General features: G+C 36.4%; 1 protein-coding gene across 16 annotated transcripts in view; it reads left to right on the forward strand.

Moving 5' to 3' along the window:
- The window catches only part of PTPN13 (protein tyrosine phosphatase non-receptor type 13), a 235,696-nt gene that overhangs the window by 146,189 nt on the left and 65,346 nt on the right, over positions 1-24,161 (forward strand). For 14 of the 16 annotated variants that reach the window (XR_010943112.1, XM_067736501.1, XM_067736502.1 and 11 more), the window contains 5 exons: positions 2,411-2,593; positions 5,255-5,417; positions 11,138-11,555; positions 11,697-11,794; positions 13,392-13,448. Coding sequence is in view for 15 of the 16 variants with exons in the window: in XM_067736501.1 (XP_067592602.1) it covers positions 2,411-2,593; positions 5,255-5,417; positions 11,138-11,555; positions 11,697-11,794; positions 13,392-13,448 (919 nt within the window). In the remaining variant the exon portion in view is untranslated. The remainder of the gene's footprint in view (positions 1-2,410; positions 2,594-5,254; positions 5,418-11,137; positions 11,556-11,696; positions 11,795-13,391; positions 13,449-24,161) is intronic. The other 2 variants (XM_067736511.1, XM_067736512.1) reach the window with 1 other exon arrangement.

Here is a 24,161-nt window from a genome sequence, read left to right on the forward strand (position 1 = left end):
AAAAATTGATTTATAGTTTCAGTTCTGCCACCATGTTCCTATAAGACCTCAGATGAATAACAGTGCATTTATGATTAGAAAAGACAGTACTATGCAAACTTCCAGTGTGAACAGCAAATATATGATAATATTCTATTGAGAAGAGAAAATTCAGAATATTCTCCTCTTGGGGGGACTTCCCCAGTGGTCCAGTGGTTAAGACTCCCTGCTTCCACTGCAGGGCATGCAGGTTCGATTCCGGTTGGGGAGCTAAGATCCCATATGCCCTGTGGCATGGCCAACAAAAAAAGAAAAGAAAAGAATATTTTCCTCTTGTAGCTCCCCAGGATGTAACAGCATGCCTTAAATTTGCTGCTCCATAATAAGGGAAGGGAGCCAAGTTTCCCTGCCCTACAAATGTCTATAAAGGGGTTTCATTCACAGACTTATACCACCTTTAATCTAGGATTCATGGTAAGAAAGGCAGGGTGGTTTGTTTTAAGTTGACTCTACTTTTAAAGACATTACCTTATGTACTTATATTTTTCCTCGGTTATTACATGTTTATACTTGTAGGAAGTAAATATCAAGTTATATTTTTATTAATAAAGGTAGAAGACAGATTAACACAGCAGAAGGAATTTGCATGGGGATTTTTGGACAGTCTTGCATTTGAATTCTTGTTTCAACCAGCTGGGTAAACTTGGACAATGTACTTTAACCTCTCTGAGCTTCAGTTTTCCCCATATAAGTAGTGTGCTTAATGCATAGTAGGCTGCCCTTCTCCTTCTAATAATGTATCCTGTTACTCCTTTTCTCTTCAGCTTGAGCATCTTTCTTCTAACCTGAGAATTTTTTAAAAAATCTCATTAATATACCCTTCCAAGGTTACTCTTCTGCTATATATCATATTGCCTCTGAAAAACTTTTATATCTTTTTGTAAATCTGCTTTATTGAGGTATAATTTACATACAATAAAATTGACCACTGTTAAATGTTCAATTCAGCGAGTTTTGAAAATATATATACAGTTGAGCAACCATTTCCACAATCATGATAAAGAACAAGGGTTAGCAAACTGTGGTCTGCCTATTTTATAAGTAAACTTTTATTGGAACTCGGCCATGCTCATTTGTTTCCCTATTGTCTGTATTTGCTTTCACACTACAACAGCAGGGTTAAGTAGTTACAACAGAGATCATGTGACCCACAAAGCCGAAAATGTTTCCTATCTAGCCCTTTAAATAAAAAGTTTGCCAAAAATATAACACACTTCCAACGCCAAAAATTTCCCTCATGTCCCTTTCCATTCAGTCCCTTCCCCCCTATTCCTAACCTCTGGCAAATATTGATCTGCTTTCTATCACTATAATTTTTTTCTTTTCCAGAATTTCATTTAAAGAATCATATATTGCATAGTCTTCTGTGTCTGGTTCTTTTCACTTAGAATAATACTTTTGAGATTCACCCATGTGTGGTGTGTATAGTAGTTTGTTTATTATGGCTGAATAGTTTTCTGTTGTACAGATATGCAACAATTTGTTTTTTTTTCTTTAGTTGATGGATATAAACCTGCTTTAAACACTCAAATACACATTTTTGCATGAACATATGATTTTTCTTTTTCTTGAGTAAATACCTACCATTAGGTTTGCTGGGATCTATGGTAAGTGTATGTGTTACTTCTGCAGAACTGCCAAATTGTTCTCAAGTGGTTGTACAGTTTTACAGTACTACCAGTAATGTATGGGATTTCCAGTTGCTCTACACCCTTAACAACACTTGGTATGTTTAGTTTTGTTTTCTTTTTTTTACATTTTAGCTATTGAAATAAGGTAAGCAGTGGTTTATGATTGTAGTTTTAATTTGTATTTCCCTAATTACTGTTACTTTGAGCATCTTTTCATATGTTTATTTGTTGTTCGTATGTCTTCTTTGTTGATGTGTGTAATAAAATCTTTTGCCCGTTTTTGTATCTGGTTATTTTGTATCTGAGAAGTACGTATTCTTTATGTATTCTAGATACGATTCCTTATCTCCCAGTCTGTGACTTGCCTTTGTTTTTCCTGTCATTTGAAGCGCAGAAGTTTCTGATGTTAATGAAGCTTCAGTTTACCAATTTTTCCTTCTGTGGTTCCTGCTTTTTATGTCCCGTCTAAGATATCTTTGTCTAACCCACAGTCAAATATTTTCTAAACTTTCTAGTTTTAGCTCCTGTATTTAAGTCTGTTATCGTTTTGGGGATAATTTTCATATATTGGCTAAAGTAAGGGGCAAGATTTATTTTCTTGGCATATGAATATCCGGTTGTTCCAGCAACATTTGTTTAAGAGACTATCCTTTCCATATTAAACGACATTGGTACAACTTCTGTATCTTTAAGTCACCTTTTCCAAGGTGCATTTTTATGTTATGGTATTGTTCCAACAGGTCTGCCAAAGACTGACAGAATATGGAGTTCATTTTCACCGGGTGCACCCTGAGAAAAAGTCACAAACGGGAATACTGCTTGGAGTCTGTTCTAAAGGTGTCCTTGTGTTTGAGGTTCACAATGGAGTTCGCACATTGGTCCTTCGCTTTCCATGGAGGGAAACCAAGAAAATTTCTTTTTCCGTATGTCCATTTTAACCTCTCTTGATTCTACATTTAAATTGGTGTTGTCGATTTCAAATGTAACGTATTAATTGACTTTTCTTAAGCGAACTTTAAAGCCTGGCATTTAGTGGGGCTTATATATGTCTTAATACTATTTAACGCTTCTTTCTTAGTTGTGGGAAGTATTATTGAGATTTTGGTTTTGGTTTTCTCAGAAGGTGATTTTTAAAAGAATTCTTAGCTGGTTATATGCTCAATTAACTTTAGTTAAATTACAACCAAGTTGACTTCTCTGTTAATTCAGAACTTATTCTAGGGTACTAATACTTCTCACATGGAGAAAACCCGCTAATGTATTTAAGACTGATAATTATCTTAACCCCAGTGAACTTTGTCTAGTTTAGTAATAGGTCCCTCACAGAACTGTATTTGAATCTCAGTGGTCCAGAGATTTACTGACTTTTATGAACTAGCCTCAAGACTTCCTACAGTTTTAAGTTTTAGTGTGTAGTCTCTGGAGATAAAGTTAGGAAAGCAATTTTTAGAAAATCATGTTTATGAAAGATAATGAACTATAAAGGCATATTTTGGTTTTGGAAGTAGGTGGAAAATCTGAACATTGAAGTGTGATTGTCAAACCCCAGAGGTAAATCAAAAATCTGTTCAGGTATTTGTTTTCCTAATGTTATTCAGGGACTACTGATATCTTTAGTTTATATTTGGGCTGAAATATGGTTTCACCAGAACAAACAAAATTTATAAGGTTATAATATCAAAGTCCCAACTGACTGTGGATAATCTTCAACCTAGAGACCTTTGGAATCATTTCTAGACCTGAGGGTTAGTTGGTTGGTTTCCCGTGAAACCCAGAGATACCACTAAGATTACCACATAATAAATGTATTCTCTCAGGAAATCCCAGACCATCCTCATCTTCCCAAGATTGTCAAGATCAGGAAATTACCTAGGTTTAACTTACCTTCCCCAATGAAAATGCTGGCAGAGCAAGTGCCTAGAGGAAACCTTGATGAATTAAATACAAATCTAATTTGGACCAGTTTTAAAAGGGCAGCAAATCAAATAATCATCCAGCATTCAGCCGTCATTTACCAGCTATCACATCAGCCCTGCAATAAAAATAGAACTAGCAGTGATTAGCTCATTTTTAAAGATCTCCAGTAATAAAGAATAGCTCACATTTCCCTGCAAACTATTCCCGTCTTTAACAGAACTTGTTTATCCTGTAGTTCTTTCTCTAACACAGAGTTCTCTTTTTTAAACTCTCATTTTTTCTTCCACTGGCCTCTGGGGAGATGGATAAGTTACGCTTCGCCCTTCTCATCTCTTACAACTGAATTTCCTTAGGCACATTTCTTGTCCAGTCCATCAGTTAACACTTAGGATCAATTATCCTTATGATTTGTTTCAAACCTGTACAGCTTTACGACTGTGGAGTTCAACATCCTTGGGAATTACTTGATAGTGGTTAAATGCACTGTTTGTTAGGAGAAAAATTCCCCAACTATTTGAAGAGTTACTAGGAATGCTACTGGTAGTCAGGATACTAGTTTGGTGCTACTATTGCTTTAACTCCTCTCTAATACTTGCTGATTTCCTTTACTAAAGAAAGAGAGAACAGGGTCCCCGAGATTTCATTGGTAACACCATCTAGCAAGAATTTAATAGTCTTATTTTGTTTTTAAGACCAGGAATTATGAAGATGGCACCTGCATGATTGAAGTTTCAGTAATACTCTGTTATCATATCTTTTGTGAGTCTATGAAATTTGACTTGTCTGAGCCTATTTCTGCATTTGACAGCAAGACAAGGGACATGATATAGAGGAAATAATTTGTACAGTAGAGAAGCCAAGAGCTACAGTAGAATCTAGCTGGGCTTGAGCAATTCTCCAGAGACATTAGTCTTAGATCCCTGACATGTTGAATTCTAGTCTTTTAAGGCATATGGCTCACTGCAAGCCTTACCACATAGGTCGCAATATTTCAGGGTGTCCTCTTACATATGAAACATTCATTTTTAAGAAGCAGGGAGATAAAACTGATTAATGATTCTTTTCCTTTCCCAGAATTTGGCAAGAATCACTGTCTCTAAATATTGATGTGTTTCATCTCTCAGCCCAGCAGTTATGTTATCCGGTGTTTCTGCATTCCAACATTTTCCTTAACTTCCCACATCTTCCATCCCAGCCTTCATGCCACCAAGATTTTTCTTGACTGAATCACAGTGCTTATTACTGCATATTAATATCAGTTTTTGTTGAACTTCATTTTTTTTAATCTAAGACTGTAGAACATATATTTCTTGTAATTTCTTTTTCAAATAGTTTTGGTGTTTGTAAACATTGCAGTAAACTCAAAATATCAGTGATCTTTAAAGGAAACTGTTTCCCTTGCTGGTGGCTGGTATACAGTCTATACAATCTGATTTAGGCTACAGTTTCTAAAAGTGGCAAATAATATTAATTTCATTTATTTCCTAAATTTCTAATAATACAGAGTTATAGTTTTCTATATTTATATTAGATATAGGTCAATGAGTATTCATGCCTAATAATGTGAAGTAAAAATAATATCTGTACTTATTGTTTCTAAAATTTGGTCATGCAATGAAGTGATAGGAAAATATCCTAATTTTAAATACCCTTGATTAATATTGTAGAAAAAGAAAATCACATTGCAGAATACATCAGATGGAATAAAACATGCCTTCCAGACAGACAACAGTAAGATATGCCAGTACCTGCTGCACCTCTGCTCTTCCCAGCATAAGTTCCAGCTGCAAATGAGAGCAAGACAGAGCAACCAAGATGCCCAGGATATCGGTAAGGAGAAGCAAACTGTGTCAGATGACTCCAGGGTAGATGCATGATTTTTGCCACAAACTTTAAAAGAACTTCCACTTTTAGGATGAAAATGACAAGGTATGTAGATGTTAAATGACTAAGTCAAGTTCATAAAGGTGTCATAAATGAAGCTGAGATGTCAACTTCATGTTTATTTTGAAAACAGCACCCCTCATCAGTCAGGGAGTACCTATTGAACTATTTTGTGCTGATTGTTAGGCTAGCTGATGTAAATATTGTAAAAGTTTCAGACACATTCTCTACCCGTAGTAAACATACACACTGGGAGATAAGACCAACAAACATGAAACAGTAATACACAATAGAGGGTCAAGGTTTCAATAACAGGTTCTATTGTACAGTCTCTGATATACACTACAGGAGGAAAAGGAGATCAGAGGATAGAGTATGTGAGTGGTGGCACTTGAATTGGAATTTTCAGGACAAAAATAATTAAGTAGGTTGACGATAAATGGAAGGGCTTTCCAGATAAGGGAAAGAACATGGGAAACAAGGTGGTGGACTCTGCACCCAGAATGGGAAAGTCATGTACCATAACAGTTTTGGGGGTGACAGATTTCAGTTTTACTTGGTCACGTCCCTGTTCTGAGACTGACGTGAGTAACCATAGTACCAATATAAGTGCTCAGGAGAGCGGTTTCAGTTCCTTTTGAAAAGGAACCAACAGAAGAAACCAATTTAGCTCTGAAGAAAATCTCAGTCAGAACTGAAATATTTAAAGCTTACTCTGCAAGACCACATGTAGAGATTAAAGTTGTAGAAAGTCTAGTTCTGCATATTAAATTCTTATAGACTTCAGTGAAACACTTTTTTAATCAAGAATTTGATTAAAAAATTAAATGTAATGGCACTGATGACTTTGTGCAGCAGAGCCCTATGAATTCTTTATCCGAAACTTTCCATGTAGGATCAGACTGGGGTGATGGCAACCTATGAATAAATGTTTCTCAGCCTTTCAGAATCAAGATGGTAGGGGCTGTATACTGATTAAAAATGAAGATTCCAGAAACCTATGTGACACTTAGTGAATCACAGTCTTTGGGCATTGGGTCCCTGGAATCTGCATTTTAACAGGCTTTCCTCAGTAGTGATTTTATGCATGCTACAATATGATAACTGTTGCTGTAATCTCATTATTCCTTTTCTTTCCCTGCTTTGCTCTGCTAAAAAATTTGTATGCTCTTATATATTTTCAAAGTATAGTGAAATATACAGAATGAAGTAAGTCAGAGAAAAACAAATACCGTATGCTAACACATATATATGGAATCTAAAAAACAAAACAAAAAAATGGTCATGAAGAACCTAGGAGCAAGATGGGAATAAAGACGCAGACCTACTAGAGAATGCACTTGAGGATACGGGGAGGGGAAAGGGTAAGCTGGGACAAAGTGAGAGAGTGGCATGGACATATATACACTACCAAATGTAAAACAGATAGCTAGTGGGAAGCAGCCGCATAGCACAGGGAGATCAGCTCGGTGCCTTGCGACCACCTAGAGGGGTGGGAGGGAGGGAGACGCAAGAGGGAAGAGAGATGGGGATATATGTATAGGTATAACTGATTCACTTTGTTATAAAGCAGAAACTAACATACCATTGTAAAGCAATTATACTCCAATGAAGATGTTAAAAAAAAAAAAAAAAGAGAAGCCACTGCAATGAGAAGCCTGTGCACCACAAGGAAGAGTAGCCCCCGCTCGCTGCAACTAGAGAAAGCCTGCGCGCAGCAACAAAGACCCAGCGCAGCCAAAAATAAGTAAATAAAATAAATAAATTTTTTTAAAAAGTATAGTGAAATAAACTTATGAGAGCCATTGATATGCCTACTTAGATTAATATTCTATTCAAGTCAGAATTGAAAAATTGAAGGTTACATTATTATAGATGTGGTATAGGGTGCTATAGTGAAGAGTCAGAAGACAAAACTATGAACCAGCTTTCCACCCTCAGCATTTCAATGATATATTGTGGTAGTTAAGAACATGAACTGTGGGGCAAGACTGCCAGTGTTCAAACCACGCTCTCTTACTTGCAAACTCTGAAACCGTGGGCAGGCGACTCAAACTCTCTGCCTTAGTTTCCCATCTGGTAAAATGATTATCATAATGATAATACCAACATCATAAGGTTATTGTGAAGACGAAATGAATTCATACATGTAAAAGTGCCGGCACAAAATACGTATTGAATAAATATTCATTATCCTTCCTGTCATCAACATTGTTTTACCACGACTACCACTAGTTATAGTAGTAGTAGGATGACCTTAGGAAAGGAACTGACGTTTTGAGGTCTCATTTTCTTCACCCATGAAGTGGGAATGTTCTACATATCTCAGTTTTACCCCTAAGAACACAACTATGTATCCTTAAATTCATATGTAAAAGGACTTTACGATGGTATTATCTACATCTATTCCCTGATTTTGTTAAGCCTCGAAAGGAATTATTTTCTGCTTGGAAGCAGCTTAGAAGTAACTACCTGCCTACTTAACTGTCTGTACTAGACAAGTGAAAATAACCGGTGTTATCTATTGGAGGTTGATGGGGTCACAAGTGTATGTTGCTTCTTTAGAGTCATAGGATATGGGTGATAGAAAGAACCTTAGAGGCCATTAAGTCCAAAATTTTACTGATGAGGAAACAGGTTCAGAGAAAAGAGTGTCTCACTTAACCTCATAGTTAGAAGTCAAAGGAGACTAGAACGTGATCTCTTAATTCCTAATCCAGTAGTCTTTCTATTTGATAAGTTTCCAAAGAACTAATTTGCATGGAATTAAGATTAATAATCATTTACTGAGCACTTGCTACATGCTAGGTGCTGTGGGTTACAAAAATAAATGAAGCCTCTCTCCTCAAAAGAGCATACAATTTAGTTGATGATATAAGGAAATACAAAACAAGTACAAGAGACTGAATAGTAGCACAGTGTGGATTGCAGACTGAGTGTGGAACTAACAAAGACTTTGAGTTCAAATTTGAAACATTAGTAATAGGATGTAGGTTCATTCTAATGTCCTTTCCCATCCTGGTGGTCCATGTTGGAATCCTTTCCAGGTGAAGGGCAGTAGGACAGTAGATAAGTGGGTGGTTTATTATTCCATCCCATGGATATGTGCAATGCTTTAAATTCTACCCAGGAATGAGCTATGAATGGATTTGAATAGCATAATCCTTGGTATGTTTACAAAACAGATATAACCTAAGCTGAACTGATGGTCCCTATGCCTGCCAAAGTTTGGTCTACATTTTCCTTTAGGGTGAAGAAAACTTTTGGGTATAGAGGCATTTCCCAGTAGTTGAATCTGTTTAAGGCTCAGTTTTTGCGTCTTTGAATAAAGTCTGCTCTCAAAGTAAAAGAAAATAGAATTAATGTTATCTGCTCTCATAAAAACTCCTATTTGAAGCTAAAGATTATACTGGGAATTTTAAAACAAAAGGGTTTTTTTTAATTGTTATGTTTTAACTTGGTGTCCACTTCTACTTCAGAGAAAGAATGTTGAATTTTCCTGGTGATGAGACATGTTTTTTTTTGTTTTTTTTTTTTAATTTCCCCTTTTGTAAGGACATTTACATTTATATAGGAAATTTCCTTATTTCTTTTTTTTTTTTTTTTTTTTCCCCTGTACGCGGGCCTCTCACTGTTGTGGCCCTTCCCATTGCGGAGCACAGGCTCCGGACGAGCAGACCCAGTGGCCATGGCTCACGGGCCCAGCCGCTCCGCGGCATGTGGGATCTTCCCGGACCGGGGCACGAACCCGTGTTCCCTGCATCGGCAGGAGGACTCCCAACCACTGCGCCACCAGGGAAGCCCGAGACATGTTTTTTTTTTTTTTTTTAATATCTTTATTGGAGTATAATTGCTTTACAGTGTTGTGTTAGTTTCTGCTGTACAAGAAAGTGAATCAGCTATATGTATACATATATCCCCATATCCCCTCCCACTTGAGCCTCCCTCCCACCCTCCCTATCCCACCCCTCTAGGTCGTCACAAAGCGTTGAACTGATCTCCCTGTGCTATGCAGCAGCTTCCCACCAGCCATCCATTTTACATTTGGTACTGTATATATGTCAATGCTACTCTCTCACTTCTCCCAGCTTCCCCTTCCCTCCCTGTGTCCTCAAGAGACATGTTTATTTAAACTTCATTCTGATGTATGAATATGAAAGAGTTGCATTGTTTTCCTATCTGTTTACACCTGAGATGAAATATTGATTATTAATCTTCCTAGGAATTAGAAGATAAATGAAACAGAATCTTAAGATCTAAATCAGCAACATTTGACATTCTCTTTTTAAAAAACAAGTTTTCGCAGCTGTTTTACATAGTGGTCAAGCTGTATTGGTACTTTCCATGGGGAGACCAATTGGGGTGCCTTGTGATGTGGATTACTAATGCATGAACAGCCAAACCATTTGAAATTCTATGCTTCTGGTCCTTTATATACATGAAAGGATTTTGATGCCAAAATTCTGTGATGCAGTGCTTTCGTTTATAGCCTCAAATGTTCCAATACTGACGTGACATTTGTTCTCACAAAACAGAATAGCCAATCACTTGTTATAAGGTATCTCTAAATTTGACCCCTAAAAGAATACTTTGGATATGTATTTAGGAGTGAAAGGAATTTAAGCATAAAGAGAACCCCAGCTCCTTAATCATGTTAATTAACAGAAACAAAAAAGACAAGTAATGTGAGGTTCTCTTGTGGCCCCTGGGCCTCAGTTAAATCAGGAAAAGTCTACAAGGTGGGGAGGTGGTATTGGCATAGTAATGAAATGACAGAAAATAGGCCATAAAAGGCTTTTGTTTCCGCTTGGGGGTTTGGGGTTTTGGGGTTTTGGGGTTTTTGTTTTGCGGAGTTGCAGAGCACAGGCTCTGGACGCGCAGGCCCAGCGGCCACGGCTCACGGGCCTAGCCGTTCCGCGGCATGTGGGATCTTCCCGGACCGGGGCACGAACCCATGTCCCCTGCATCAGCAGGCGGACTCTCAACCACTGCGTCACCAGGGAAGCCCTGTTTGTTTGTTTTTTAGTAGTAGTTTTATTGAGACCTAATTCACATACCATACAATTTAACCACTTAAAGTGCACAATTCAATGATTTTTAGTATATCCACATTGTTAACAGAGTTGTGCAAACATCACCACAATCTGCCATAAGCTTTTAAAAATATAATAAGAACTTTTTCTCTGGGCAAAACTCTCCTCTGCACAGCTCTTTTCAGGCATGATCTCACTATATTGGCCTATCCAGGTTTTATCTCTCCCTCTCCCCATCCTTGGTTTGCTGGTATTTTAGCAGAGACACTACTAGCGATAAAATTTTCTCTGTCAAATGTCATTCTCCTTCCTAACTGAAAACTGTATTGGGGTCAGCAAGCCTGAATGAAACCCAAACATTATTAGATCCAGGAAAATCACTAGATGAAATAAGGCAATGCTGACCAGGCCCTGGCTGTGAGAAAGCTACAAGGATGGAGAGATGGTATGAAAACCAGAATCTTCCAACCTCCTTTTTAAAATCCTCGATTGCCACTCTTTGAAAGCTACCTACTTCTGATGGCAATCAAAATGATTAAAAATTGCATGCTGTTTTTTATTTATTAAAATAGCTTTTCTCATAAAAGGCTCTATGGTGTTTTCATCGTGTAAAGCAATCCTATTTCCTTGTAGAGAAAGCTTCATTTAGGAGCCTGAATCTCCAAGCAGAGTCCGTTAGAGGATTTAATATGGGACGAGCAATCAGCACTGGTAGTCTGGCCAGCAGCACCCTGAACAAACTTGCCGTTCGACCTCTGTCAGTTCAAGCTGAGATTCTGAAGAGGCTATCCTGCTCAGAGCTGTCGCTTTACCAGCCATTGCAAAACAGTGCAAAAGAGAAGAGTGACAAAGCTTCTTGGGAGGAAAAGCCTAGAGGGATGAGTAAATCATACCACGATCTGAGTCAGGCCTCTCTCTATCCTCATCGGAAAAATGTCATTGTTAACATGGAATCCCCACCACAAACCATTGCGGAGTTGGTAGGAAAACCGTTTCACCAGATGGCGAGATCTGATACGGAATCTTTGGCAGGATTCACAAAACTTAATAAGTAAGAACATACTTAACTAACCCAAACTACATATTTGTAAATTCTGCATTTCCTACTTTTGTTTTTGTTTTGACAATTTATTATTTTCATCATACTTTTTTACACTGACACTTCCCCCCCACCTTCCTTTTCCCTCTTTAGTTCAAAGTCTATTGCAAGTTTAAATAGAAGTCCTGAAAGGAGGAAACAGGAATCAGACTCCTCATCCTTTGAAGACCCTGGTCAAGCATATGTTATAGGTCAGCATAAACAAGCTTACCTTCTTTCTCCCTTACCTCATGCTCATAATGAAGTGAATGAGACAGTGTTAACTACCAGGAAATTATTTTTGGTTGTATGTCCTAATTACCAAAACTTTTTGTGAATATAAAATTTTAGGCTACTTAAAAAGTACCAAGTCAAATCAAAAATTGATTTAACAAGTGATTACCTCATGGCACAGACTGTTAGCTTTCTCTTGGTCACAGTTAAAGGCCATGACATTCTTACCAAGAGAACCCAGGTAGTCTGGTGCCATGGCTTTGGATAGCCTTCCTTTGGATTTTCCTTACAGTCTGTGAGAGTAGACTCCACCGAGCTATATTTTTTTTTAAGAAAAGTTTATTTAGATTACTTTCAGAATGGAATTGTGTCTAGAAAGAGATAGTTTTATGCAATGTGCTATGGTTGTTAGGTAGAAATTCTTAGTTGATTTAAGTTTTCTCAATTTCTCCCAGCTAGCTGGGGCCTATGAACTATTTAAGTATAGACAGAAGTTGTTTGTGTTTATAAATACACACTACCTTATAAGATAAACAGAAGGATTCCTGTTGTTTTGTGCATCTTAAAAGCGAACTGCATGGGAATCAATCTTTTAGAAAAGTAGATATTTAAGCACAGAGGTCTGAATGACTACTCAGAATAGGAAACAGCTGGGTAGACAAGCAGTCAACAAGGATACCCTTTTCTATGGTTGTTTTACTAAATAATACTAATTAACTCTCCCTTGGAACTAAGTGTGATCATAACTATACAAAGTTAAAAAGTATTTTCTCACACTGTAATTGGATTGGGGATATGTGGAGTAAATGAAGTCAAAGAGAACTACACTATAATTGATAAATATTTATGGAAGGCCACATTACTTTATTAATATAGGTTTCCACAGCTTTCAGAGATTATACTATCATCAATTTAAACTGAATTGGTTAAAAAAACTTTAAACAGATGAAAGACAAGACTCCATCTTATAGGTCACCCTATGCGTTGAAAATAGCCTAAAAAGACACTGATTTAATCTTTCAGAAAATAATTTTCGAAGTGTATTCATATATAATGGGATCTCTTATAGATTCTAAGCTATTTTCATTAGGAAGGCTTTGTTCTACATAAAAATTCATCACATATCAGATATAGAGTAGTGAATATTCCATAGAAAAACACAAGTAAAATAAAATTCAACCATAAAAAAATTATTTTCTGCATTTGTTTTTGGTTGATTATTCATTCTTATCGAATATTGAACTTTCTTTTAACATTTGAACAGATACTTTTAAAACTCATTTTAGTTTCATCATTTCATATATGACATCAAAATGTCATTGTCAGAAACAGTACATTTGTGTTTAAATTTATTCTGCAAAACAAGTTGATATGCTTAACTTGGACATTAAAAGTAGTAAAAAAGAAAAAAAAAAGCCCATTGTGGGGAGACAAGTTATTTTTCTGAGTGTAAATAAAAGAAATTGTTGCTGTCTTAATGTTTTGTTGATTTTTATGAATTTATCAGAAGAAATTACTTCTGTATATAGTATCTGACCATTTTTAAACTGTCTAATAATTTAATTTATACCACAGGAATGACTTTGCCTAGTTCTGGAAATTCTTCATTCCAAGTACCCTTAAAAGAAAATGGTAGGTTTACAAAATGTTTTTCCCCTCATTTCCATCATAATTTTTCTCTTGTACCTTGTAAGATAGTCATGGGCCTAATAAAGAGCTTTCAATTCCATGTCAAGGATATTAGGCCTTACATTGGAGTCAGAAGAGAGTTGTGGTTTTCAGCATCTCAGTGATGTGATGGGACCTGTAATTTAGACTAATGTTGATGAACTAGAGAAATGACAAATTCGAGATATGGACACTAATTGGGGAGCTAAGGTAGCTTAGGTGGGAGATAATTTTGATTGAAAAGCGTTTTAACTGAGGGATGCTTCAACTGAATCTTGAAATAAAAGGAGTATTTATTCAGGTAGAATGGTGTGGATAAGTATTCCAGACCAAGGGCATAGTGTGATCAAAGACATGCAGACATGTGAGAAGATAACAGATTCAGAGAGATGTAAGAATCTCAGTATGGAGTTATGCTGGGGCCAGAGTGAAGGTCAAAAACTAAATGGTGACCAGCTTTGAATCTTATCATAAATCTTTTGGGAAGAATTTGAAGACTTTAAATGTTGAGATTAATAGTTTAGAAAGAATCTAAGAAGAAACAAAATTGTAGGAAAAAAACTTTGTGCAATGACTTGAAGGTCAGTGGGTTCACAATTTTTATAATTTAGGTTACAAAATACTTTCATGTACATTATTTGATTTTTCTAACAACCTTCATGGGTATAAAGAATATTATTATCACTATGTATATACATCTTTCCTCCAAAAATGTTTAAGTTTTACCCTCAAATTCTTAAAGTTGAAATAATCAGAAGCCTCATGAGAAGAAAGCAAATATGCTGATCACAAGTATTAATATAGTTAAACTTTGATGAAGCTTTAAGTTTAGCTCTCATTTTCCTGAGAGCCAAGGCAAAAATGAAGGCATGCGAATTAGTTGAACCATATGAAACTGTTGTTTTTGTAGGTCAAAGCTGTCAGACATCAGTAAGCTATTTTGTATAATTCTCATTCTCTGATAGAAATACACATACCAGTTCTTCAAGAGAGGAACATTTTTCTTGGAAGCAAAATTGTGTCCAAAAGTAAATCTTTTTACTTTTATAATATCTTAAATACTCAGCAAATGAAAGATTTTTTCATCTCCTATTTTTTAATGTATTAATCCTTAAAAAACCTGAGGGCATACCATTAAAGAAAAAGTCAGTTTATACTTAGACCTAAGTTACTAAGACCTTGTCATATAGCTTTTTGATGACCAAATGTCTTACATGGACTGAAGTTAGAATACCTCTGTACCTAAAATAGGTCAGTTATTAACATGTCCATAACAGTTGTACTTATTGACTGACAGTTATTTAGTGCTTACTATGTGCCAAATACTGTTCTAAGCACGTTATGTTTCTCTCTCAATCCCCACAACAATCCTATGAGCCAGAACTAATGCTACTTCCTTTTCACAGATGAGACGCCAAAACACAGAAGGGTAGAGTTGCATAGTAGGTCATGGAGCTGGCAAATGCTGGGGCCATGATTTGAATGCAGGATGTCTGTTTCCAGAGCCTATGCTCTAATCCACTCTTTAGACTGTCTCCTAGTATAATAATGCCTAATTATTTTTAGGTATTATTTCTCCCAGCTAAACTTTTGAAATAAGCTGGATAATAATCTATTCAAGGATGAGAGCCTGAAATGTGTTTTTACCTAGGTTCTAACGGAAAAGAATATGAATTTACATTGGGTACCAAATGAACATCATGTGCAGGGTAGGATCTGTGTTTAAACCTCCAGGCACTCATCTTCCCACCTGCCCACTACAGAGGGGCCGACCCACCTTCCCATGGAGGTGTTCCCCAGTTGGCTTATAGACAAGTTTATATTTTCTTCAAAATTCTCCTTCAGTCTGTCCAAGTAGCCCTGAATTAGTGCTCTGTTGAGAATTGAGTTTTGACATAATAGAGCATGGCAAACATGTTTTTCCACATAAGGTAACTGAAGATTAAAAAGTTAAATTACTTGCCTGTTGGTCAAATATAGGACTTTTTATTCTCATTTCAGTGTTTTTCGTTGCTGAACAAGATTATTAAGAGAAAATTAGAAGTGAGCATTAGTTAATACTGAATTATTTATCACTTAATACAAAGACCAATGAATAAAATTCAGTCTTAACCTTTTACAACTTTCAGAGACCCATAAAGAGTGTGAAACTTAGAAGATAAAAGAAGAAAGGCAGGAGTCTTCCAATCTCATGAAATAAATATGGAAAGGATTCCAATCCTTTGATTAATTGTGATTTCCAAAAAGAAATAAAGGTTGCTTAACCTTTCAAAAAATGGCACATGTTATAACAGTTCTTTTTTTTTAATTATAGTTGATTTACAATATTATATTAGCTTCCAGTGTTCAACGTAGTGATTCAGTATTTTATACTCCATTAAAAGTTACAGTGGCTATAATTCCCTGTGCTGTACAGTATATCCTTGTTGCTTATCTATTTTATACACGGTAGTTTATATCTTATTCCCATACCCCTATCTTGACCCTCCCCACTTCCGTCTCCCCACTGGTGACTAGTAGTTTGTTTTCTATATTTATGAGTCTGTTTTTGTTTTGCTATAGACATTTATTTGTTTTTTTGTGTTTTTTTTGCGATACGCGGGCCTCTCACTGTTGTGGCCCCTCCCGTTGCGGAGCACAGGCTCCGGACGCGCAGGCTCAGCGGCCATGGCTCACGGGCCCAGCTGCTCCGCGGCATGTGGGATCTTCCCGGACCGGGACACGAACCCGTGTCCCCTGCATTGGCAGGCGGACTCTCAACCACTGCGCCACCAGGGAAGCCCTATTTGTTTTATTTTTTAGATTCCACGTATAACTGACATCATACGGTATTTGTATTTTCTGTCAGACTTATTTCGCTAAGCACAATATTCTCTAGGCCCATCCAAGTTGCTGCTAATGGCAGAATTTCATTCTTTTTTTATGGCTGACCAGTACTGCACTGTATATAGATATATATACCACATCTTCTTTATCCATTCATCTGTTGATGGACAGTTGGGTTGCTTCTGTAACTTAGATACTTGTAAATAGTGTTGCTATGAACCTTGGGGTGCATGTATATTTTTGAATTAGTGGTTTTGTTTTTTCTGGCTATATACCCAGTAGTGGAATTGCTGGGTCATATGGTAGTTCTGTTTTTAGTTTTTTGAGAAACATCCATAGTGGCTGCACCATTTTACATTCCCACCAACAGTGTACAAGGATTCCCTTTTCGCCACACTCTCAACAACATTTATTATTTGTAGACTTTTTGATTGTAGGTAGCCATTCTGAGAGATGTGAGGTGATAGTTCATTGTGGTTTTAATTTGCATTTCTGATGATTACTGATCTCAAGCATATTTTCATGTGCCTGTTGACCATTTGTATGTCTTCTTTGGAAAAATGTCTATTTAGATCTTCTGCCTGTGTTTTTTATTTGGTTGGTTTTTTTAATATTGAATTGTATGTGTTATTTATTTATTTTGGCTATTACCCCTTGTTGGTCATATCATTTGCAAATATTTTCTCCCATTCAGTAGGTTGTCTTTTCATTTTGTCAATGGTTTCCTTTGCTTTGCAAAAGTTTTTAAGTTTAATTAGGTCCTATTTGTTTATTTTGGCTTTTATTTCTTTTGCCTTAGGAGACAGACCCAAAAAAATATTGCTACAATTTATGTCAAAGTATGTTCTGCCTATGTTCTCATCTAGGAGTTTTATGGTTTCCAGGTCTTACATTTAGGTATTTGATCCATCTGTGGTTTATTTTTGTATATGGTATGAGGAAATGTTCTAATCTCATTCTTTTACATGTAGCATTCCAGTTTTTTCAGCAACACTTATTGAAGAGACTTGTCATTTCTCAATTGTATATTCTTGCCTCTTTTGCCATAGAGTAATTAATCATAGGTGCATGGGTTTATTTCTGGGTTGTCTATTCTGTTCCATTGATCTATGTGTCTGCTTTTGTGCCAGTATCATGGTATTTTGATTACTATAGCTTTGTAGTATAATCTGAAGTCTGAGAAGATGATGTCTCCAGCTTTGTTATTTTTTTCTCAAAATTGCTTTGGCAATTCAGGGTCTTCTGTGGTTCCATATAAATTCTAGGATTATTTCTTCTAGTTCTGTGAAAAATGTCATGGGTATTTTGCTACGGATTTCATTAAATCTGTAAAGTGCTTTGGGTAGTATGGCCATTTTAACAATATTAATTCTTCCAGTCCAAGAGCACAGGATATCTTTCCATTTCTTTGTATCATCTTCAGTTTCCTTTATCAGTGTTTCATAGTTTTCAGAGTGTAGGTCATTCACCTCCTTGGTTAAATTTGTTCCTAGTTTATTCTTTTTGATGTGATTTTAAACAGAATTTTTTGTTTGTTTGTTTGGTTTTGGGGTTTTTTTTATTTTAACTTTCTCTTTCTGATAGTTCATTATTAGAGTATAGAAAAGCAACCGATTTCTGTATATTAATCTTCTGTCCTGCAACTTTACTGAATTCATTTATTAGTTTTTTGGTGGAAACGTTAGGATTTTCTATTTGAAGTATCATGTCATCTGCAAATAGTGACAGTTTTACTTCTTCCCTTCCAATATATAGATGCCTTTTATTTCTTTTTTCTCTGATTGTTGTGGCTAGGACTTCATTGCTATGTTCAATAGAAGTGGCAAGAGTGGTCATCCTTGTCTTGTTCCTGAATTTACAGGAAAGGCTCAGCTTTTCACTGTTGAGTATGATGTTAGCTGTGAGTTTGTCGTAACTGACTTTTATTATGTTGAGATATGTTCCCTCTATACCAAATTTGATGAGAGTTTTTATCATGAAAGGATGTCGAATTTTGTCAAATGCTTTTTCTGTGTCTATTGAGATGATCATGTGAATTTTATCCTTCCTTCTGCTAATGTGATATGTCACATTGATTGATTCGTGAAAGGTGAACAATCCCTGTGTCCCTGGAATAAATCCAACTTGATCATGATGCACAGTCCTTTTTATATATTCTTGCATTTGGTTTGCTAATATTTTGTTGAGAATTTTTACATCTGTATTAGATACAAATGGTATAATGGATGGTGGCCTCATAGAATGAATTTGGGAGTGTTCTGTCCTCTTCAACTTTGGGGAATAGTATAGGTATAAGTTCTTTATATGTTTGGTAGAATTTCCCTGTGAACTGTCCAGTCCTGAACTTTTGTTTGCTGGGAGGTATTTTGTTGTTGTTGTTGTTGTTTTAATTATAAATTCAGCTTTACTACTACTGATCAATGCGTTCAATTTATCCACTTCTTGACTCAGTCTTGGCAGGCTGTATGTTTCTAGAAGTTTGTCCATTTCTTCTAAGTGGTCCAGTTTGTTGGCATGTAACTATAATATTCTCTTATGATTTTTTCTATCTCTGTGGTATTGGTTGTAATTTCTCCTTTTTCATTTCTTATTTTATTTATTGGTTCTTCTCTTTTCTTCTTGGTTAGCCTGGCTAAAGTTTTTTTGTTTTTTTTTTTTGTATCATCTTTATTGGAGTATAATTGCTTTACAATGTTGTGTTACTTTCTGCTGTATAACGAATTGAACTAGCTGTATGTATACATATATCCCCACATCACCTCCCTCTTGTGTCTCCCTCCCACCCTCCCTATCTCACCCCTCTAGGTGGTCACAAAGCACCGAGCTGATCTCCCTGTGCTATGCAGCTGCTTCCCACTAGCTATCTGTTTTACATTTGGTAGTGTATGTATGTGCATGCTACTCTCACACTTCATCCCAGCTTACCCTTCCCCCTCCCCGTGTTCTCAAGTGCATTCTCTATGTCTGTGTCTTTATTCCTGTCCTGCCCCTAGGTTCATGAGAACCTTTTTTTTTTTTTAAGATTCCATATGTATGTGTTGTTTTTCTCTTTCTGGTTTATTTCACTCTGTATGACAGACTCTAGGCCCATCCACCTCATTACAATTAGTTCAAATTTGTTTCATTTATGGCTGAGTAATATTCCATTGTATATATATTCCACATCTTCTTTATAAATTCATCTGTCGATGGACACTTCGGTTGCTTCAATGTCCCGGCTATTGTAAATAGTGCTGCAATGAAAATTGTGGTACATGACTCTTTTTTTTTTTCTTTCTTTCTTTTCTTTGTCTTCTTTTTATTGGCTGCGTTGGGTCGTCGTTGCTGCACACAGGTTTTCTCTAGTTGCGGAGAGCAGGGGCTACTCTTTGTTGCGGTGCACGGGCTTCTCATTGCAATGGCTTGTCTTTGTTGTAGAGCACGGGCTCTAGGCACATAGGCTTCAGTAGTTGCGGTGCATGGGCTCAGTAGTTGTGGGTCACGGGCTCTAGAGCGCACGCTCAGTAGTTGTGGCACACGGGCTTAGTTGCTTCATGGCATGTGGGATCTTCCTGGACCAGGCCTCAAACCTGTATCTCCTGCATTGGCAGGCAGATTCTTAACCACTGTGCCACCAGAGAAGTCCCAGCATGACTATTGTTGAATTATGGTTTTCTCAGGGTATATGCCCATTAGTGGGATAGCTGGGTCATATAGTGGTTCTATTTTTGGTTTTTTAAGGAAACTCCATACTGTTCTCCATAGTCACTCTATCAATTTATATTCCTACCAACAGTGCAAGAGTGTTCCCTTTTCTCCACACCCTCTCCAGCATTCATTGTTTGTAGATTTTTTGAAATGGCCATTCTGACTGCTGTGAGGTGATACGTCATTGTAGTTTTGATTTGCATTTCTCTAATGATTAGTAATGTTGAGCATTCTTTCATGTGTTTGTTGGCAATCAACAAACACATCTCCATCTGTTTGTTTGTATATCTGCTTTGGAGAAATGTCTGTTTAGGTCTTCTGCCCAGTTTTGGATTGGGATGTTTGTTTTTTGATATTGAGCTGCATGAGCTGCTTGTATATTTTGGAGATTAATCCTTTGTCAGTTGCTTTGTTTGCAAATATTTTCTCCCATTCTGATGGTTGTCTTTTTGTCTTATTTATGGTCTCCTTTGCTGTGCAAAAGCTTTGAAGTTTCATTAGGTCCCATTTGTTTATTTTTGTTTTTATTTCCCTTACTCTAGGAGGTGGGTCAAAAAGGATGTTGCTGTGATTTATGTCGTAGAGTGTTCTGCCTATGTTTTCCTCTGAGAGTTTTATAGTGTCAGGCCTTACATTTAGGTCTTTAATCCATTTTGAGTTTATTTTTGTATATGGTGTTAGGGAGTGTTCTAATTTCATTCCTTTACATGTAGCTGTCCAGTGTTCCCATCACCACTTATTGAAGAGGTTGTCTTTTTTCCACTGTATATTCTTGTCTCCTTTATCAAAGATAAGGTGACTGTATGTGCGTGCGTTTATCTCTGGGCTTTCTATCCTGTTCCATTGATCTATATTTCTCCTTTTGTGCCAGAACTGTACTGTCTTGACTACTGTAGCTTTGTACTATAGTCTGAAGTCAGGGAGCCTGATTCCTCCAGCTCTGTTTTTCTTTCTGAAGATTGCTTTGGCTATTTGGGGTCTTCTGTGTTTCCGTATAAATTGAAATTTTTTTCTTCTGGTTCTCTGAAAAATGTCATTGCTAGTTTGATAGGGATCACATTGACTGTAGATTGCTTTTGGTAGTAGAGTCATTTTCACAATATTGAGTCTTCCAATCGAAGAACATGGTATATCTCTCCATCTGTTTGTATCATCTTTAATTTCTTTCATCAGTGTCATAGTTTTCTGCGTACAGGTCTTTTGTCTCCTTAGGTTAGTTTATTCCTAGGTATTTTATCCTTTTTGTTGCAGTGGTAAATGGGAGTGTTTCCTTAATTTCGCTTTCAGATTTTTCATCATTAGTGTATAGGAATGCAAGAGATTTCTGTGCATTATTTTTGTATCCCGCTACTTTACCAAATTTATTGATTAGCTCTAGTGGTTTTCTGGTAGCATCCTTAGGGTTCTCTATGTATAGTATCATGTCATCTGCAAACAGTGACAGTTTTACTTCTTCTTTTCCAATTTGTATTCCTTTTATTTCCTTTTCTTCTCTGATTGCTGTGGCTAAAATTTCCAAAACTATGTTGAATAATAGCGGTGAGAGTGAGCAACCTTGTCTTGTTCCTGATCTTAGAGGAAATGGTTTCAATTTTTCACCATTGGGAACGATGTTGGTGGTGGGTTTTTCATATATGGCCTTTATTATGTTGAGGAAATTTCCCTCTATGCCTACTTTCTGGAGAGTTTTTATCAGAAATGGGTGTTGAATTTTGTCAGAAGTTTTTTCTGCATCTATTGAGATGATCATATGATTTTTATTCTTCGGTTTGTTAATATGGTTTATCACATTGATTGATTTGTGTATATTGAAGAATCCTTGCATTCCTGGGATAAACCCCACTTGATCATGGTGTGTGATCCTTTTAATGAGCTGTTGGATTCTGTTTGCTAGTATTTTGTTGAGGATTTTTGCATCTATGTTCGTCAGTGATACTGGCCTGTAGTTTTCTTTTTTTGAGACATCTTTGTCTGGTTTTGGTATCAAGGTGATGGTGGCCTTGTAGAATGAGTTTGGGAGTGTTCCTCCCTCTGCTATATTTTGGAAGAGTTTGAGAAGGATAGGTGTTAGCTCTTCTCTAAATGTTTGATAGAATTCGCCTGTGAAGCCATCTGGTCTTGGGCTTTTGTTTGTTGGAAGATTTTTAATAACAGTTTCAATTTCAGTGCTTGTGATTGGTCTGTTTATATTTTCTATTTCTTCATGGTTCAGTCTCGGAAGGTTGTGCTTTTCTAAGAATTTGTCCATTTCTTCCATGTTGTCCATTTTATTGGCCTATAGTTGCTTGTAGGAATGTCTCATGATCATTTGTATTTCTGCAGTGTCAGTTGTTACTTCTCCTTTTTCATTTCTAATTCTTTCGATTTGAGTCTTCACCCTTTTTTTTGTGATGAATCTGGCTAACGGTTTATCAATTTTATCTTCTCAAAGAACCAGCTTTTAGTTTTATTGTTCTTTGCTATCATTTCCTTCATTTCTTTTTCATTTATTTCTGATATGATTTTTATGATTCCTTCTGCTAACTTTGGGTTTTTCTGTTCTTTTTTCTCTAATTGCTTTAGGTGTAAGGTTAGGTTGTTTATTTGAGATGTTTCTTGTTTCTTGAGATAGTCTTGTATTTGCTGTAGACTTCCCTCTTAGAACTGCTTTTGCTGCATCCCATAGGTTTTGGGTCCTTATGTTTTCATTGTCATTTGTTTCTAGGTATTTTTTGATTTCCTCTTTGATTTCCTCAGTGATCTCTTCGTTATTGAGTAGTGTATTGTTTAGCCTCCCTGTGTTTGTATTTTTTACACTTTTTTTCCTGTAATTGATATCTAGTCTCATAGCATTGTGGTTGGAAAAGATACATGATGCAATTTCAATTTTCTTAAATTTACCAAGGCTTAATTTGTGACCCAAGATATGGTCTATCCTGGAGAATGTTCCATGAGCACTTGAGAAGAAAGTGTATTGTGTTGTTTTTGGATGGAATGTCCTATAAATATCAATTAATTCCATCTTGTTTAATGTGTCATTTAAAGCTTGGGTTTCCTTTTTTATTTTCATTTTGGATGATCTGTCCATTGGTGAAAGTGGGGTATAAAAGTCCCCTACTCTTATTGTATTACTGTCAATTTCCCCTCTTATGGCTGTTAATATTTGCCTTATGTTTTGAGGTGCTCCTATGTTGGGTGCATAAATATTTACAATTGTTATATCTTCTTCTTGGATTGATTCCTTAATCATTATGTAGTGTCCTTCTTTGTCTCTTGTAATAGTCTTTATTTTAAAGTATGTTTTGTCTGATATGAGGATTGCTACTCCAGCTTTCTTTTGATTTCCATTTGCATAGAAAATCTTTTTCTATCCCCTCACTTTCTGTCTGTATGTGTCCCTCTGTCTGAAGTGTGTCTCTTGTAGACAGCATATATACAGGTCTTTTTTTTGTATCCATTCAGTGAGCCTGTGTCTTTTGGTTGGAGCATTTAATCCATTTACATTTAAGGTAATTATCAACATGTATGTTCCTATTACCATTTTCTTAATTGTTTTGGGTTTGTTTTTGTAGCTCCTTTTCTTTTTTGTTTCCTGCCTAGAGAAGTTCCTTTAGCATTTGTTGTAAAGCTGGTTTAGTGGTGCTGAATTCTCTTAGTTTTTGCTTGTCTGTAAAGGTTTTAATTTCTCTGTTGAATCTGAATGAGGTCCTTGCTGGGTAGAGTAATCTTGGTTGTAGGGTTTTCCCGTTCATCACTTTAAGTATGTCCTGCCACTCCCTTCTGGCTTTCAGTTTCTGGTGAAAGATCAACTGTTAACCTTATGAGGATTCCCTTGTATGTTATTTGTTGCTTTTCCCTTGCTGCTTTTAATATTTTTTCTTTGTATTTAATTTTTGATACTTTGATTAATATGTATCTTGGTGTGTTTCTCCTTGGATTTATCCTGAATGGGACTCTCCGTGCTTCCTGGACTTGATTGACTATGTCCTTTCCCATGTTAGGGAAGTTTTCAACTATAATCCCTTCAAATATTTTCTCACACCCTTTCTTTTTCTCTTCTTCTCTAGGACCCCTGTAATTCGAATGTTGATGTGTTTAATGTTGTCCCAGAGGTCTCTGAGACTGTCCTTAATTGTTTTCATTCTTTTTTCTTTATTCTGCTCTGCAGTAGTTATTTCCACTATT

The sequence above is a fragment of the Pseudorca crassidens genome, chromosome 4 (assembly GCF_039906515.1).
Source record: "Pseudorca crassidens isolate mPseCra1 chromosome 4, mPseCra1.hap1, whole genome shotgun sequence".
NCBI lineage: Eukaryota > Metazoa > Chordata > Mammalia > Artiodactyla > Delphinidae > Pseudorca > Pseudorca crassidens.